This window comes from Xyrauchen texanus, chromosome 17, assembly GCF_025860055.1.
Source record: "Xyrauchen texanus isolate HMW12.3.18 chromosome 17, RBS_HiC_50CHRs, whole genome shotgun sequence".
In the NCBI taxonomy this organism is placed as follows: domain Eukaryota; kingdom Metazoa; phylum Chordata; class Actinopteri; order Cypriniformes; family Catostomidae; genus Xyrauchen; species Xyrauchen texanus.
Window position 1 is genome coordinate 1,651,862 of NC_068292.1, and position 19,636 is coordinate 1,671,497.

Genomic DNA, 19,636 nt, shown 5'->3' on the forward strand with positions numbered 1-19,636 from the left:
CCTGGTCTTGATACACAGCTTAGGTTAGTCTCTCAGCAACAGTCACCAGTCAACATACAGATCTTAACATCATTGAGTCAGTCTGGGATTACTTGAAGAGTCAAAAGCAATTGAGACATCCTAAATGCATAGAACTGTGGCAAATACTCAAAGATGCTTAAAACAATCTTGACTGAGTGTATCTAGGGAAATTGGTGCTGTTTAAAGGTATAGGGCGGTTAAACCAAATATTATTATTTTTTTTATTTTTATTTTAAGTTTACTGCACTTTGAAGTTAATTGATAAATAAAAATTATTCATGGCATTATTTTTAAAAACATCCTCCCTATACAATATTTTTCACCACTGCCTAAAAGTGTACATTACTGTATACTGTATGTTGCTTGCAAATATTGGGGATTTTGGTATTAAATATTTTAATTGAATTAATTACATGAATTTAATCACAATTAATTGCATAGGTGGGCATATGGGGGCGGGAGACACCGGGATGAATTGTTGGATGGATGGATATATCTAATCAGCGTATGGCCCCAAATACAAACTGGCTGGGATGTTCCATTAGAAATCAGGTCCACTATTTTGCTAACATCTGCGGCATGATTTTGGTGCGCTGAGGTGGAGGGAGCTATCTCATGAGCTGGAGTTGGGGAAGGAGCCTGTGGTACATTAACAGCTACCACATGCTAGACTTACCACCACCAGGTCCCTTTATAGGCACCAAAAACCTCTGTATTGCACAAAAATACCTCTTGTTTTGTAGACAATTCAAATAGCGTCTTTAAAAATCCAAATATTATTTATTTTAATTCCATATTACTGACCATAACCCTTTTATTGACCTAAATCCCTCTGCTCTATTTTAAATGGTTGGTCCATGTACTATGTACTTTTGAAGCATCTCACTTTAGTTGCGTCATGTCTCACTAGTTTTCAGCACCTTTAGTCCTAAGTACTAAAGTATGTTTTTAGAATGATGTGTCAAGTTAAATGTAGTTTGAAAAATGTGTCTCGAGAGCCTAGCTTGCTCCAGCTGTCACTGATTGCAAAAGTGTGTTTGTGGAAGGCTTTATGCTGCCTGCTTGTTAGTTTGATGAGGCGTGTTGCCTGTATAGCTGGAGCTCTGACTGCCCCCTACTGCATCAAGGTGTTACATCAAGCTTGAATTGCTCTGATAGTAGGTACATTCCTTATACATACAGTACTGTGCAAAAGTCTTAGGCACTGAATGTTGTGTCTGTCTGAGATTACAAGAAGAGACAGAAGTAATTGAGCCAGCTGAAATAAATAGAAGAACTGTGGTGAATTCTCCAAGAAGTTTTGAACATCCTATCTGCCAACAACCAAGAAAAACTGTGTCCAGGTGTATCTAGGAGAATTGGGGCTGTTTCAAAGGCAAAGGTGGTCACACCGAATATTGATTTAGCTTTTTTATGTTTACTGAAATTTGTATGACATTAAGTGATAAATGAAAACTATTTGTCATTATTTTTGAAGACATCCTCACTATGCAACATTTTTCACAAGTGCCTAACTTTTGCACAGTGCTGTATAAATATATATATATAATATATATATATATATATATATATATATATAATAACATCATCTTTTTTAAATGCTAAAAAGGAATAAGCTGAAGCCAAACCTTAGTATGCCTACCCTTTTTTACCTCTCGAGTTTTACATTCCATCTTCAAATATTTCCATTTCCATTCCATAAAGTTTTACTATAATGTATTTTACTCTTTTCTACATTCTGCTGTACCCTATTCTTCTCTATTGTGCTTCATGTTCTGATCTACTCTACTAAAACATATTCTGCTGTACTCTGTTGTACTCTGCTTTGTTATTCTCTGTTCTACTCTAATCTACTCTACCCTACACTATTGTAATCTGCTCTACTCTATTCTACTCTAATCTACTCTACTGTTCTCTGGTCTTATCAAATCTGATCTATTCAATTCCACTCCACTCCGTTAGGATGGACTGGTGATTAACCACCATGCTGACCACACTCTGAACAGTTTCTGTCAATGGCAGTCAGGTTTGGCAGGGCGAGAAGGTCGTCATCATGATCATGCCATCCTTCTCACTGGTCTGGATATCTGCTCCTGGAAGAATGAACCATGTGATACTCTAGGTAAGGACGACATCTAATGATCTAAGATTTGTTTTGTCATTCTTGGTTCTGTAGTAAGCTGTGAAGGTATAGAGTTTATGGGTACTCAAGTTTTGGTGTAGCCTAGTAGTTAAATAAATGTGCATGCAACTGGATGTTGTGTGCTCTAAAGCTGCAAGGAGTTGAGCTTTCACCATTGAGTTCTTGTGCAAGACACTTAACCCTAGATTGCTCCAAAAGTGATACAGTGCATACAAAGTCACTTTGAACAAATGATCAACTAAATAACAAGGTAGCAATGTAGTAGGGAGTTTGGATTAAAGATAAAATTGAATTTACAGGTTTTACAAATTTAACAGTAATCCTGCACAAAATATTCATAAATAGAGGAGAGAGGTAGAAATCACAGGGAAGTCAAAATGCAATATGAAGCATATAAGACTGATGGCTGTGCTCCTTCCTTAACACTCGATACTGCTCCACATCATTCAGCTACTGCTAATTGCTAAATTATTATAGGTACAGGAACAACCATTTTCGGTAACAACCTCTTTCCTGTGAGAGCTTAAGTTGTGGTCTCCACCCTGTGCCACATGAAAGAATCTCTCCCTCTAACCCCTAACCCCATTAGCAAAGCTAGTTATGCCCCTCAAATGCAAGGCCACAGTTCAAAGGGTGCCTGGGAACACAACATTTGCGCACTGTCAATGATTACCACTTCAATGCAACCTGTGACTCGCACACCTCACGCTCAGAGGTGAAGGGGCCTGGGTTATGAGCGATTACATGTCCCTCAGAGGTCACAGTTGTGGTGGAAGTTTAAAGAGCAACCTCTAAACCTTTGTTAGCAGTGTACACACTTTAGATTCAGATTCTTTAGATTTTAGTATCACCAGTCTGAGAAAACAACTGTATGTTCAATGAAACTTTAAACAGGAATACTCTCATCCATGTTTCTGTGAAGGACAGTTTTTTAGAAGAAAGAAATATTGAAAGATATTCGCTTTTAATTTATACTTACTGTGCGAACAAGCTTCTTTTAATTCACTTAAAATTTTGGATAAAATGTACTGATGCTTTGTTATGCTGAGGTGTTTGTTTGGTAATAATTCTCTTGTTCATGCACATGTCTGGAAATCTTGGCCCACTCTAGGAGAACTCAGCTAGTTGAAGAGCATTGATGGTTGGCTTGCCTACTGATAACAACAATAACAGCCTCATCGTTGTGTAGTATTAACGCAAGCTTCATTCACTTACTGTTGGGTGTTTTAGTTCATTCAGGAGAAATAAATTAGACTTCTTCCATTATATTAAGCTTTAGGGCCAAAACATACGTGAACGCAGATGCATCTTGCGACGCAAGCTTGATTTCAAGCGTCATTGCATTCTGAAATGTGTGATATGTGCAATGCAAGTGAATTGTGAAATTAAACCATACGACTCCAGTGGTTAAATGAATGTCTTCTGAAGTGAAGCGATTGCTGTGAGAAACAGACCAATATTGAAGTCCTTTTCACTATAAATGTTCACTTCTGCTCACTCTCCAATGCACATACATGAGAGGACCAAGTTCAGTGACGTCATTTTTTTATTTATTTATTTATTTTCATTAAAAAACAAAGACCAAAAGTTTTATCACTGTAAATTTTCAGAATTACACCACTTCCTGTTGCCTGAATTAAAAAATAGGCTTTTCTCATTTTAGTAGAATACAAGCATGCTCTTTGATTCTGAAAGGTATGCTTTTTAGTTACAAATTTTAAACATTTTACAGTAAATAATTAATGAGTCCAGTCTTTTGAGAACTAAAATATTTTTGTTTCCTGTACATCTGTTATGTATACCCTGTCTTGTTTCACTGTTGCCCTTTTGTTTGCCATTTTTGTCACTTTTGCATTCCTTAGTTTTCACTTTAGTCCCTTGTGTAACTCCATAGTCTCTTTGTTAGCGTTGCTGTTTTCTGTCGTTGTTTTCACCTGTCCTCATTAGTTTGCCTTTTGCTTCTGTTAATCACCTTGTTATCTTGTTTGAGTTCTGTTCGTTCATTGGCCCCTTTTTCCCATGTTTATGTATTTATACCCTGTTTCTTTGTTCAGTCCTTGTCTATCGTTGTTTGATGTTAGCCGTGTGTGTGTGTGTGTGTGTGTGTGTGTGTGTGTGTGTGTGTGTGTGTGTGTGTGTGTGTGTGTGTGTGTGTGTGTGTGTGTGTGTGTGTGTGTGTGTGTGTGTGTGTGTGTGTGTGTGTGTGTGTGTGTGTGTGTGTGTGTGTGTGTGTGTGTGTGTGTGTGTGTGTGTGTTTTTTATATTTATCACTTTGTGGGGACCAAATGTCCCCATAAGGATAGTAAAACCCGAAATTTTTGACCTTGTGGGGACATTTTGTCGGTCCCCATGAGGAAAACAGCTTATAAATCATACTAAATTATGTTTTTTGAAAATGTAAAAATGCAGAAAGTTTTCTGTGAGGTTTAGGGGTAGGGTTAGGTTTAGGGGATAGAATATAAAGTTTGTACAGTATAAAAACCATTATGTCTATGGAAAGTCCCCATAAAACATGGAAACACAACGTGTGTGTGTGTGTGTGCGCTTCCCGAGTCCTCTGTTTGTTTACATCGTGTTTAGTTTACAGTTTTTATGTTTGATTTCCCCATTGTGGGTTGTTCCTTTTGTGTTTACCTGTTTGTTAATTAAATAAAGTTTAGACTGCGTTTGGATCCGCATCTCCTCATCTGCCTCGTTACTCAAGCGTTACAGAACGATAGACCACACATGGATCCAGCAGCTATACGGGCCAAATGCTGGCTGCTCAACTTGCGGCAAGAAGACCAGCCTTTGGTAGACCACGCTCTCTACTTTCTCCTCCTGGCGACCTTTACGGACTTCCCGGACTCCGCATTGGTGGGGTTTTTTTTAAGGACAGCTTAAATCCCTCGCTGAGGGAGCGGGTGCCACAGGCAACGCCCGGCTGCACTCTCCGCGACTACCTGGAGACGACCCTACTAGCGTGCAGCTCACCGCTCCCTGTCACACCAGCCTCACCTGTCAGCGAGCAACCCCCCATGCCAGTGGCTTCCCTTGAACCTGCACAGTCCACTTCGTCCGCCCGGAGGAGGAGGAAAAGACAGGCTTCCGCCTCCCGGCCCACGCCTGCCCCGGTCTGCGAGCCAGAGCCCACGCCTGCCCCGGTCTGCGAGCCAGAGCCCACGCCTGCCCCGGTCTGCGAGCCAGAGCCCACGCCTGCCCCGGTATGCGAGCCAGAGCCCACACCTGCCCCGGTCTGCGAGCCAGCGGCCACGCATGTCACAGTGAGCGAGCCAGCGGCCACGCATGTCACAGTGAGCGAACCAGCGCCTACGGCCTCTACCGTCAGCGAGCCTGAGCCCTCGTCAACCACGGCCAGCGAGCCTGAGCCCTCGTCAACCACGGCCAGCAAGCCTGAAGCCATGCTGACCAGGAACAGCATCCCAGCTTCGCCAGTCGCATCAGCCTGGAGGAAGAGGACAAAGGGAGAGGTCTCTGCACTCCAGCCTCCGCCTGCCGCAGCCCCATGCCCTAAACCCCCCTTGGCTCTGCCCTCAGCGCCCGGCGAACCCAAGCCGGCACATACCACGGTAACCCAGCCAGAGCCTGTAGCCTCAGACGTCAGTGAGCCAGCACCTGTAGCCTCAGACGTCAGTGAGCCAGCGCCTGTAGCCTCGACCGTCCCCGAGCCAGCGCCTGTAGCCTCGACCGTCCCCGAGCCAGCGCCTGTAGCCTCGACCGTCCCCGAGCCAGCGCCTGTAGCCTCGACCGTCCCCGAGCAAGCGCCTGTAGCCTCGCCCGTCCTAGAGCCAGCGCCTCCCGAGCCTTCCAGGGCTCCTCCTCCCGAGCGTTCCAGAGCTCCGCCTTCCGAGTTTCCCGAGCTTTCCAGAGCTCCGCCTTCCGAGTTTCCCGAGCTTTCCAGAGCTCCGCCTTCCGAGTTTCCCGGGCTTTCCAGAGCCCCGCCTTCCGAGCTTTCCAGAGCTCCGCCTCCCGAGCTTTCCAGAGCTCCGCCCTCCGAGCCTCCCATGGCTCCGCCTCTCGAGCCACTCAAGCCTTCGACGGCTCCGCCCTCAGAGCCTCCCGAGCCTCCTACGGCTCCGCCTCTCGAGCCACTCAAGCCTTCGACGGCTCCACCCTCAGAGCCTCCTACGTCTCTGCCCCCAGAGACTCCAGAGCCTTCCTGGTCTCCGTTCCTAAAGCCTCCCACGGCGCCGCCTCCCTCGGCTCCGCCTCCTGAGCCTCCTTCAGCTCCACCTCCTGAGCCTCCCTCAGCTCCGCCTTCTGGGCCTTCTGAGCCATCACCTCCCTCGGCTCCGCCTCAGAGGTCCTCCTTGGCTCTGCCTCACGCGGCTCCGCCGGCCTCCCCCGTGGCCACTCCATCTCCTAGGCCACCAAAACCGGCCTCTGTCCTGTGGTCACCTCCCAGGTCCCCTGAACCGGCCCTTGGCCCATGACCACCTCCCAGGCCACCAAAGCCGGCCTCTATCCTGTGGCCTCCTCCCAGGCCTCCTGACCCTGTCCTGTGGCCTCCTCCCAGGGCTTCTGACCCTGTTCCCGTCCTGTGGCCTCTTCCCAGGCCCCCTGACCCAGTCCCTGTCCTGTGGCCTCTTCCCAGACCTCCTGACCCAGTCCCAGTCCCGTGGCCTCTTCCCAGACCTCCTGACCCTGTTCCCGTCCTGAGGCCTCCCCCCTGGCCTCCTGACCCAGTCCCTGTCCAGTGGCCTCCTCCCAGGTTCCCCAAACCTGTCCTTGCCAGGTGGCCAGCTCCCAGGCCTCCTGCACCTACCCTTGCCCGGTGGCCAGCTCCCAGACCATCGAAACCTGTCCCTGCCCGGTCGATACCACCCCGGCCTCCTAAACCTGTCCCTTTGTGCCCCCATGGACTGCCTAATTGTCCCTTGTGCCCCCGTGGACTGTCTCATCTCCCTTTGTGCCCCCGTGGACTGTCTCATCTCCCTTTGTGCCCCCGTGGACTGTCTCATTTCCCCCCCTGGACTTCCTGTCTGCCCCTTGCACCTCCATGACCTGCCTGTCTTGCCCTCTGTACCCCCCGGACTTCCTGCCTGCCCATTGTGCCCCCCTGGTCTGTCTGTCTGCCCATGTGCCCACTTGGACTGTCTGTTTGCCCCTGGTGCCCTCATGCTGTTTTTGTGGGTTTTTGTCTTTTGTTTTTTGTCTTCTAGGATCGTCTGGAAGCCGATCCTTTGAGGGGGGGCTCTGTTATGTATACCCTGTCTTGTTTCACTGTTGCCCTTTTGTTTGCCATTTTTGTCACTTTTGCATTTCTTAGTTTTCACTTTAGTCCCTTGTGTAACTCCATAGTCTCTTTGTTAGCGTTCGTGTTTTCTGTCATTGTTTTCACCTGTCCTCATTAGTTTGCCTTTTGCTTCTGATAATCACCTTGTTGTCTTGTTTGAGTTCTGTTCGTTCATTGGCCCCTTTTTCCCATGTTTATGTATTTATACCCTGTTTCTTTGTTCAGTCCTTGTCTATCGTTGTTTGATGTTAGCCTGGTGTGTGTTTCCTTCCCGAGTCCTCTGTTTGTTTACATCGTGTTTAATTAACAGTTTTTATGTTTGATTTCCCCATTGTGGGTTGTTCCTTTGTGTTTACCTGTTTGTTAATTAAATAAAGTTTAAACTGCGTTTGGATCCGCATCTCCTCGTCTGCCTCGTTACTCAAGCCTTACAACATCGTACTGTACATTTTCAATTTGGCCAGAAGACACAAATAAATCATAGCATGCACAGACACATAATATATTACCAAGTTCAGTGAATATTTGTCAAAAAAACAGCACATATGTTAAGTGATTAAATCAAAGGAGAATATATCAAACTCCTGTGGTTCTTTTGGGATTTGACTTTGGTCCAAAACAAACTGGATCTTTCTCCATGGATTTTGTATTAAAACCCAAGTCAAAACATGGAAATTTGTCATAATGCCTCCTACACACTACATGACTTTCAAAGATGTCAGATTGTGGTACATTTACATTTACATTTATTCATTTGGCAGATGCTTTTATCCAAAGCGACTTACAAAAGAGGAAAACATAAGCTAATCATCTTAAGGAGACATTTGTACGAAAAGTGCCATATTACAAAGTTTTATTAGCATCAGAATAACATTCAAAACAGATATAAGTGCAACAAATATTTTATTTTTTTAGTGACTAGTTAAGTGCTCATGGAAAAGATGTGTTTTTAGCCGTTTTTTGAAGCTTTTGGAGTTGGGAAGGTCATTCCACCAACGTGGTATGATGAAACTGAGAGTCCGGGAAAGTGTTTTGGTGCCTCTTTGTGTTGCTACAACAAGGTGACATGCCTTAGCCGACCGCAGGCTTCTGGCAGGATTGTGGTACCATTCATATTATACAACTCTGTCTTGTCATGGAAGTCATAGCGTTTTCAAATTACACGAGGAATCTGTGACAGGGGTGAACACATTACAAAACATTTCACTATTGCCGAATCCCTGATGACTCTGCCTGGACTCCAAATTATGTTTCACAACAGAGTACACACGAGAAGTGATACGAAAAACGCATGATCATATGTTATACATTTCAGAATATGATGTGTATGTTCTTAATCGCCTTTAAATAATGTGTAAAGTCATCATATTTTTTATTGGTTACAATATGAAAAAGTACCTCCTACTGAAAAATCTATCTATTTGCTCACCTGACTGTCCAAGAGAATTGGCAATTTCTCTCCAACTCTTCTCTTTCTCCACCCGGTTGTGCTACAGTTCAGAGGAAACATCAAATAGACACTGGTGCTCCTGCCAAAGTTCCACAAATGTTTCCTCCATTTCTTCGGTCCAATGAGACTTTCTTGATACCGCAGCCATGCTAGATGATGTTCTGTTACAGGTACGTCAGGACTCCTCCCACTGAAACATGCCGTGCCCTGTTTCTTGCTCTCTCATTGGCTGTAGGTCAATGCTGCTGTTGTATTCAGTCAAAACATATTTCACATTGTGTGATTTGGAATTGCAGACAGGTCCAGATATTTAACATCTTAGATATCTCACTGACATCGGCGATGCGTCTTCTCTCAAATCTCGTTTTTGATAATTAATACATTGCGTTTGTCGTTCACGGGAGCGAGCTCTGATTTCCCTATGATTTCGGGCTTTTGCCGTCGATCTCCACAAAACTGTTGGTGAGTGAAAATCGGGCCTAAAATCATGTAGTATAAACTCGGCATAAAATACAGATCCATAGAGTGACACATTTAATATTGTTTCAAGGTATTTTGAGGTTACCTCCTCAATTTGTTATGACTTCCAGGGTTAATATACCACTCCTAGCTGCAGGAAGGCCTAGCATAATGTGTTTCAGTTTCATCTAAACTGGTTGCAGTAACCCATAAATCTGTTCAAATTTCGTGAAATAGCAGATCTATCTTAGTCTTGTACTTGAATGAATGGATGAATGAATGAATGACTGAATTTTCGCTTTATTTCAGGTTTTGCTCCTATCAGTGGAATGTGTAGTAAGTACAGGAGCTGCACTATCAATGAAGACACAGGTCTTGGTCTAGCCTTTACCATCGCCCATGAATCTGGACACAAGTAAGAGATGAATTTATAATTTACTCCCTCTCACATCTTTTTAATTAAGTCATATCCTATTGCCTTTATTGGATAAATAAAAGCATTTAATTTCACAGCTTTGGAATGGTCCATGATGGGGAAGGCAATGTGTGTAAGAAGTCAGTAGGAAACATCATGTCTCCCACATTGGCTGGACACAATGGTTTATTCTCCTGGTCCTCCTGTAGCCGACAGTATCTAAGCAGGTTTTTAAGGTGAGTAAAGACTCAAATCATGCATTGCTTAGCCTGACTGAATTATTTTATGGTGGCATAAATGGCACCTTTCTCTCTGTTTCCCAAATAGAATTGGAATTCATTATGCAGTTGCAAGAAATAATGTAAACCCTTTTGCTTTACTTGGATTTTTGAAAAGAAAAATGGTTGTAAAATGTTATCTAATCTTCATCTAAGAACCAACATTAGACAAAAACAGTATGCATAAACAAATATCATACAAAGAGTGATATATTTTCATGTCTTTTTTTTAGCACAATATGTAAAAAATCAAAAGGACTTGGATTTTATAACTGTTCGAACCTCATTCGGCAGAAAAAAGCCTCCACCAATTGTTTCCTGTAGTTTTTGGAGTCCACAGCAGAGCAATATGATGTTCCACAGTGCTACTTGCAAAATATTCTGTGGACAGATGAAAGTAAATTTGCATTGGACAAAAAACATGTGCATGCTCTGTGTTGAGACTTAAAGATTGAGATGCTTTGGCATGGCATCAAAAAAGCAATTCAAACCAGACACCCCAAGAATATTGCTGATATTAAATGTTTTGTAAAGAAGAAAAGCAGACTGTTTGTCTACTGTTCTGATAAGTTAAAGATGAGATCAAATGAACAATTTAAAAATATTCAAATTTAACAATTATGAACAATTGATTTAAAATGCATCAATATATTTACGATTTTGTTTAATGGCCTGTGTGCTTAAAATGACAACTGTAATAGACTTTCAGCAACCACTTAGAAAAGACTATCCTTGAATCACATGCTCTGCCCAAAACAGTGGGATGATATTACAACCACGCCCTTTACTGAGAATCTCCTGTCCATTAGTCATAAATGTGAGCTCACTCAGCATGAGGCCAGCGCCAGTCTGGACATGAACCTCATCTTTTAAAAGTAGTATTTGTAGTGCTGTTTTGGTTCTGATATATTCAACTAAGCAGCTCCAACAGGTTTTAAATAACAGTTTCCGTCTGAGAGCCACTTCTGTGCTTGTGAAACTGGATCAGCTTGACCTGTTGCCATTAAATTAACCAATGTGTCAAATGTACTGCCTCTGTGCTCACTTATCACAATGACCTCATCCTCTTCATTGCCTATCTGGGTGAGATCTTTGGCGAGGAGTTGGAATCAGTAGCTCCAGGCCTCAACGGAAGGAGGATTTCCATGCCAAGGCAGTAGTCAAATGCTTGGAGCCGATTCACCTGTTTCCACAGCTTCATGTGGAGATTTAAGACTTGTTTGCAAAGTGCAGCAGTTTATTTGAGATTTTGAGACATATTTTGCACAAAATGTATTTTATCAGCAGCACGTTTTTGCTACTATTGGTACTAGAATGATATTCCTACAGACAATCGCATTTTAGGGTTGTCTTTAAACGTATTCTTCATAAATAATATAATTGTAGAAATATGAGAAACCCAAGCACTGTACTTAATTGAAAGTAATTAACATAATTGAAAGTGAGTAACTGTAATCTGATTATAATCATTCAAAATGTAATGTGTTCAATACTTTTTGACTAAAAGTTATTTGATTACAGTAACCAATTACTTTGTAATCAGATTACACCCAACACTGATGGTTAATTGTAGGATTGGGCTAGGGATTGGGGATAGGGTGAGGACTATGTTTGGTGTCCAAGAACAACAAACGCTGTAGAACCAGGAACACGTTCTACTTCAAAAAGTCAAGGTTGACCCTAGCTTTCGTGAGGAACTGCAGTTAATCTGAATTCAGATCACCACACCAATCAAACAAACAAACCTTATGGTTAATAAAGCCTGGGTCCACACCAAAACCTCTACTGTGCAAGCAACATTAGTGTCACCAGGAACCCTACGATGTCTGCCTGTGTGCTCACTGCTTTTTCCAACTCTGTCTGGGTTTCTTATGGCAAGGAACTTCAGAATGATCCTTCCTCTACACCATTTATACTTTACAGCTACTCATTCTTCGTAAACTGCACTCCCATCTGTTATCCATTTCTCATGAGCAGCCTAGTTTCACCTACATCCCCATGAGCCTACAGACTGCAGATCACAAGACCTTCAAGTAGCTATAGACAGATTTGCTTTTAAGACCTTCAGTCCTTTCTTTCTATAGCCCTAGACTTTTATCACTTTCCTCACTAATATTAAAAAGAACTTTAAAGGGAGTCTGGCTGGGTCAAGCCTGACTAAGTGTGTGTTATAGCTGTCGGTGTCCGTAATCTGGAAGGAAACTTAAAAAGGTGAGTGGTGATGAGGAACTGAGTAAGATTCATCTGACACTGACATTCTTGTCTCTGTGGGCCATATGCTGGGCTCCAGTCTGATTCATTGATCTATCTCAGGCAAATTGGAAGCAGGACTTACATGCACAGAAGAAGAATGTTAAAAATCAAGCAAGCTTTTGTTTTACTGAGTGCACACTGTCAAATCGGAAGCAGTAGGTTGTCTTTAGTTCAAATTGGACTTTTCTGCTGTAGCCAAAGCAGTAAGTGCTATTGGGAGTATGGGCACAAGTGAACTCTATTTTCTGGGTAAAATGTCTGCAGGGGAAATATTGAGTTGTTTTCAGCTGTACAGGATGTAATACAGTAAAGAGGAATGCATATTTTATAAACTGAACCCCAAACCCCAAACCTAAACCTAACCATCAGTGGAGTAAAAATGTTATGTTAGAGGGGATAATGCAAGCTAAATCTTGCTCGTCAGTGCTTACTGGAATACGATTACTTTCTAGTCTCCCACACTGCTGACACAACACATATCCGGTCGTGCCATAAGGAATGGTAAACAGTAATGATGGAAACTGGAAATTTTCAAATTGTAAAATGTACTTTCCCCCATTTATTTAACAATATAGGTGCATAAAATTAATAAATGCATTAAAATGCATAAATATACCATTTCAAAAAAACTTAAATGCAATGTAAACTACCATAAATATAATTGCATCGTTCCTCTTTGACGGAGTATAAGTGGTCTGTTGCAGCCAATCAAAACAACTTATTATTGTGCTGTAGCTCTATGCATCTCCCTTCACAGGAGATTTTGAAAGGTTCTGTTATTTATTTGTATTAGCAGAGGGGTACCCCTTTATGTACTGCACTCCACTTGTAAACACACTGGAGCTGATACAAAAATGTCTGATAGGAGATGCTGCTTGTGAGTTGATTTGGCATAATGTGTCCGATCCGAGTGTACCGGAACCTTCAGAGACAACATGCCATCTTCCTGTATGATCAAGTTCACACTGTATAGAATGATTAAGGAATGGCTGAATAGCTGAATGTTTTAGGGCATTTTCACACCTGGCTTGTTTGGAGCATTTGTTTCAGAACCCTGCATGTTTTCCCCTTTGGTTCGGTTAATTTAGGCATATATGAACATGGCAATCACACTTGGATCCGCACCAAAACAATTGGTCCGAGACTGTCTGAACGAGGTGGTCTCAGACCGATTGCAAACGAACTCTGAAGTGTTTCTCTTGTGGTGAGAATGCAAACCAACCCAACAAACCAACGCACCAAATAATATCCTTATAAAAACCATGAACATAACTGAGGGATCTTTGAAAAAGACATCTCTAGATCAGCACTTCTCTGTTAATCATCATCAAAACGTGGACATAGCATTTTGGCAACTCTATTAGATATAATTTCATATTTAAAATAGGAGCTGTTTTATAATTCCTGAGGTAATTTTAGTACAATCATTTCTCTCTATTTGATAGCGGCAGAACATGGGTAGGATGGCATTAGCAAGTTTTTGACAAATACAGTATATATTTTTTTTTACACGTCTTTACTCTGCTGTTTGTGTGTGTGCGTGCGTGCATGCGTGCGTTTCAATTGAGAAATAATGCAAAAGCAACAAATGACGGATAAAAATAACCATGACGGAAACTTTACACCTCATAATTGTTCTCACCTGTGTCTCGTTTAGTCTTCATTGTGTCTGTGTATTTAAACCCTGTTGTTTTCCTTTTCCTTTGTCGTTCGTTGTATGGTTTTCATGTCGTGCTTATGCCCCTGTTTCCTGCCCTTCGTTTATGTTCTTCCAGCTGTATGTTCTTATGTGTTAGAGTTAGTTATTTTTTCCCCATTGTGGACTTTTCTTTGTGTTTATTTATTTGTTATTTATAATAAAAGCCGCATTTGGATCCAAACCACCCGTCTGCCTTCTCCTGCTTCCCACATACATTACAGAACGAACGACCAAACATGGATCCAGCGGTTCAGCGAGCTAAATTCCGCCTGCTCTGCTTGAAACAAGGGGACCGACCGTTAGAAGACCACATCCGCAACTTCCTCATTCTGGCGAGCGTCTCGGACTTCCCTGACTCTTCCCTTGTGGTCTTCTTCAGGGACAACCTGAACGACTGGCTAAAGGAGCGGTTGCCACCGGCAACGCTCTACTGGAAGCTCCGCGACTTCATGGAGGCAACTCTATTGGTCTGTGGCTCACCGTTCACCGTGGGCGTCGTTGAGGAGGACCCTACCTCTCCACCCACGGTGGTGACTCTCCAGTTGTCCCTAGCGGTCCCTGTCATGCCAGCCCCTCCGGTCAGTGAGCAAACCCCCGCGCCTGTCGCTGTCAACGAGCCAGCACGGCCAACTTCGTCCACTCGGAGGAGGAAGAGAAGGAGGGCTTCCGCCTCCCAGCCAACGTCTGACACGGTCTACGAGCCAGAGCCCACGCCTGCCCCGGTCTGCGAGCCAGAGCCCACGCCAGCCCCGGTCTGCGAGCCAGAGCCCTCATCAGCCACGGTCAGCGAGCCTGAGCCCATGTCAGCCACGGTCAGCAAGCCTGACACCACGCCAACCACGCACAACGTTCCAGCGTCGCCAGTTTCATCCATCCGGAGGAAGAGGAGAAGGGGAAAGTCCTCTGCTCTCCAGCCTCCTGTGGCTCTGCCGTCAGTGTCCAGCGGACCCAAGCTCACGCATACCACGGTTAACCAGCCAGAGCCTGAAGCCTCAAACGTCAGTGAGCCAGAGTCTGAAGCATCAAACGTCAGTGAGCCAGAGCCTGAAGCATCAAACGTCAGCGAGCCAGTGCCAGAAGCCTCAAACGTCAGCGAGCCAGTGCCAGTGCCAGAAGCCTCAAACGGCAGTGAGCCAAGCCAGAAGCCTCAAACGTCAGAGAGCCAGCGCCTGTAGCCTCGACCGTCCCTGAGCCAGCACCTGTAGCCTTGACCGTCCCTGAGCCAGCGCCAGTGGCCATGACCGTCCAAGAGCCAGAACCAGTAGCCATGACCGTCCAAGAGCCAGCACCAGTAGCCATGACCGTCCAAGAGCCAGCACCAGTAGCCATGACCGTCCAAGAGCCAGCGCCCCTCGAGCCTCCCAGGGCTCCGCCTCTCAAGTCTCTCGAGTTTTCCAGGGCTCCTCCTCCCGAGCCTTCCAGGGCTCCGTCTCTCAAGTCTCTCGAGTTTTCCAGGGCTCCTCCTCCCGAGCCTCTCAAGTCTCTCGAGTTTTCCAGGGCTCATCCTCCCGAGCCTTCCAGGGCTCTGCCTCTCAAGTCTCTCAAGTCTCTCGAGTCTTCCAGGGCTCCTCCTCCCGAGCCTTCCAGGGCTCTGCCTCACAAGTCTCTCGAGACACCCAGGGCTCCGCCCCCCGAGCCTTCCAGGGCTCCGCCCCCGAGCCTCCTACGGCTCCGCCTCCCGAGCTTCCTGAGCCTCCCGAGCCTCCCTCTGCTCTGCCTCCCGAGCCTCCCTCTGCTCTGCCTCCTGAGCCTCCCTCTGCGCTGCCTCCCGAGCCTCCCACGGCTCCGCCCCCTGAGCCTCCAGAGCTTTCCATGGTTCCGCCTCCCTCGGCTCCTCCTCCATAGTCTCCCTCTGCTCAGCCTCCTGAGCCTCCCAAGCCTCCCACAGCTCCGTCAACCACGGCTCTGCCCCCGGAGCCTCCCTCGGCCCTGCATACAGAACCTTCTATGGTTCCGCCAACCACGACTCCGCCTACGAAGCCTCCCTCGGCACCGCCTTCAGAGCTTTCTTCGCCCTCGCCTCCTTCGGCTCCGCCTCCAGTGGCTCCCTCAGCTCCGCCTTCTGAGCCTTCTACGCCATCGCCTCCCGAGCCTCCCTCGGCTCCGCCTACGCCTTCCACGGCGCCGCCTACGGCTCTGCCCACAGTGTACCCCACGGCTCTGCCTGCCTCTGCTCGGCCCCCAGGGTCTCCTGTGGCCCTACCTGTGCCTCCTTCGGCGCCGCCACCCAAGCCTTTGACTGCTCCGCCTCAGAAATCTTCCTTGGCTCCGCCTCACGCGGCTCCGCCAGCTCCCCCAGTGGCCACTCCTCCTCCCAGGCCCCCTGAACCGGCTTCTGTCCTGTGGCCACCTCCCAGGCCCCCTGAACCGGCCCTTGCCTTGTGGCCAGCCCCCGGGCCACCCAAACCTGTCCCTGCCTGTTCGATGCCTCCCTGGCCTCCTAAAACCTGTCCCTACCCGGTGGACGCCCCCCAGGCCACCTGACCCGGTCCCCGTCTCATATCCCCATGGACTGCCTGTCGGCCCTCTCGGTCTCCCTGGTCTGCCTGTCCGTCCCTTGTACCTCTATGGACTGCCTGTCGGCCCTCTCGGCCTCCCTGGTCTGCCTGTCCGTCCCTCGTGCATCCATGGACTTCCTAATTGCCCCTTGTGCCTCCTTGGTCTGTCTCTGTGTCCCTTGTGCCTCCTTGGTCTGTCTCTGTGTCCCTTGTGCCCCCTTTGGTCTGTCTGTTCTCCCCCTCTTCTAGCCCCCCTCTCCTGGAACATTTTGTGTTTGTTTTTGTGTTTCTTTAGACCGTCTGGAATCCGGTCCTTTTGAGGGGGGGGCTATGTTATGATCCCTTGTTGTCTGCCCCGTGTTTTGTGTTTCACTCGTCACTGATCACATTCCATGTCACGTTTTCCTTGTTGTCTGCCCCGTGTTTCACTGTCCTTGTAAAAAAACTACAATTCCCACAATTCCCGGCCTCCCTCACTGCCTGCACTCATCATTGTTCTCACCTGTGTCTTGTTTAGTCTTCATTGTGTCTGTGTATTTAAACCCTGTTGTTTTCCTTTTCCTTTGTCGTTCGTTGTATGATTTTCATGTCGTGCTTATGCCCCTGTTTCCTGCCCTTCGTTTATGTTCTTCCAGCTGTTTGTTCTTATGTGTTAGAGTTAGTTATTTTTTTCCCCATTGTGGACTTTTCTTTGTGTTTATTTATTTGTTATTTATAATAAAAGCCGCATTTGGATCCAAACCACCCGTCTGCCTTCTCCTGCTTCCCACATACGTTACAGATGGATAATTAAAATAGTTTTTACAATCATATAATTTTAATTGGTATATCAATGGATGAACTTAATCCTGGAACAGCAAACAAACATAGTGACCAATAAGTGGACAGCTTACTCACATGTGACTTTTATTGGCATAGTTTTGGTCTGTTTTGAAACGCTGAAATGCCTTGTGAAAGCAAACAACATTGTAACATTTAAGTCCCTGTTTCGGAACAAAGCAAATGGTCTACAGGTCTGAAAACACCGTTAGACTTAGCAGTGGAGCTTTCTTAAACAAAAATACCTATAGATATAAACTAAGACTTGGCTAGTCATCTAGTCAGCAGGTAAATGTTTACATTATGTTAATGACTCACTGTTACACTGTTAGGGACATGTAGTATCCCTGTATTGAATGGATTATTTTCTAATGATGAAATATTGTTCCCATTAGATTTTCTGACATAAAATAGCATTTGTTATTAACAAGAATTTGTAAAAATGTTATAGTAATAATAATTGGCATATGATACATTATATACAAATGTAAATGGTCCAAAAAAAACAAATTTCTTAAAAATTATTAATTTCTCCTTGAATTAAAATTCTTTAAATAATGTATGTATTTATACACTTGGAGCTTCGACAAACTTAATGAATTAGTGTCATTCATTGTAGAACATAGTTGCCATATGGAGAGTATGGAGAGTTGTGGAAAGAAACATAAAGAAATGTGCTGCTGTGATTTTTCTTTTAATGAAATAGCATGCAGAAAAGGCCTCTATTATCTGGCAAATATCATTGAATTAGGTCTTGGACACAAAATCAAATGCCATGTATCTTAAAAGCAGCATAATATTGGTTAATTTTAATCCAACAATGCATTATGTTTTATATTCAACAATGCATTATAGCTTTATCTGAAAGAAAAAAAATAGTACAAATGTTGCCCTATGGCTACTCTGTATCATACAGAGACAGATCATTTGGGAGAAATCATAACACTTAATAGGTCAGCAGTACGAATTGAAGTTCTGCCTTTGATTTAAAAGAGCCAATCTCTTTTTTGATTAAGACATTGCATGTGGGGATCGTAACAGCATGTATGTTTACTCCATAATATATGATAGACGGATGCATGCAAATGAACTGGACAAGCCTGAAAAATCAGTTGGCTTTCAGACATCATAAGGGGGGAGTACATTATTTCTATTAATTGTGCCTTTAAAGGGAATTTGTGTTCCTTAATTAGTAAATTAATAAATGTGAATACATTTTTCTCCTCAATTTGGAATGTACAATTCCCAATGCGCTCTTAAGTCCTTGTAGTGGCATAGTGACTCGCCTCATCCAGGTGTTGAGCACGCTACCGCGGAGACATAGTGCATGTGGAGGCTTCACGCTATTCTTTGCAGCATCCACGCACCACTCAGCATGCACCCCACCGAGAGCGAACCACATTATAGTGACCACTAGGAGTTTACTCTATGTGACTCTACCCACCCTTGCAACTGGGCCAATTTAGTTGCTTAGGAGACATGACTGGAGTCACTCAGCATGCCCTGGATTCAATCTCGCGACTCCTGGCGTGATAGTCAGTGTCTTTACTCGCTGAGCTACCCAGGCCCCCTGAATTAATGAATATTAATTTCAGCACTCAATGGTATTTTAGTCCTGACTTTCATACCCATCTGAAGCCCAGACCTCAACTTTCATTCATTGATTAATTTATACATTGATCTGTTTGCTTAAACTCTGATTGAATGGATGAACTAATGAATGACGAATAACGAGCACAAGCAGAATCGTCAACTAGTCGGTCGGTTGATGTTTACCTAATGTATTTACTGTGGCAAGTCCAGAGCTGTGTGTAAATGGAGAGATTGTCTACATAGTGATTATGTGGGAGAGAAACAAGAATTGTGCATATCTATTGCCAGATTCATGTTACTTTGCCTTGTCAGAAACTGTGCAAAAACTGTCATGTCCCACTTGCATATAGTTTCTGTTTACATGATTTGATTCAGTGCAGTTCACAAGAAATTTGACTTGTTGCAAAGTACTCAGGGTTCACTCTATTTTCACACTTGCATAATTACAAAAATAAAGTATTCGTCCGTTACAGGTTAAAACTAATTTCACACAAATGCACTGGTAAGTAGTTTGAGACTAAAGTAATTGCTCTCATTCTCATACAACAAGCGCAACCCAAGTCATGCAATCCACTAGTAGTAGCAGAACTAATGGACTAGTGTGTAACCTGTAGTACAAACATACATACCACTCACACACTTACATACTGACACACTGTCCTCATCAAGTGGGCTACCAGCCCAGAGTGTCTGCTAAACTACTCAGAACTCATTCAGTTTAACTGTACTTCTGATCATATTAAACACACTGTGCGAAACTATGTTCAGTACT

At 44.5% G+C, this 19,636-nt stretch overlaps 1 protein-coding gene across 1 annotated transcript in view; it reads left to right on the forward strand.

The window, feature by feature from the left end:
- Positions 1–19,636, forward strand: part of LOC127658412 (A disintegrin and metalloproteinase with thrombospondin motifs 16-like) — a 106,338-nt gene that overhangs the window by 26,843 nt on the left and 59,859 nt on the right. The window contains exons 7-9 of the mRNA XM_052147687.1: positions 1,984–2,143; positions 9,619–9,724; positions 9,823–9,960. Of these exons, the coding sequence (XP_052003647.1) occupies positions 1,984–2,143; positions 9,619–9,724; positions 9,823–9,960 (404 nt within the window). The remainder of the gene's footprint in view (positions 1–1,983; positions 2,144–9,618; positions 9,725–9,822; positions 9,961–19,636) is intronic.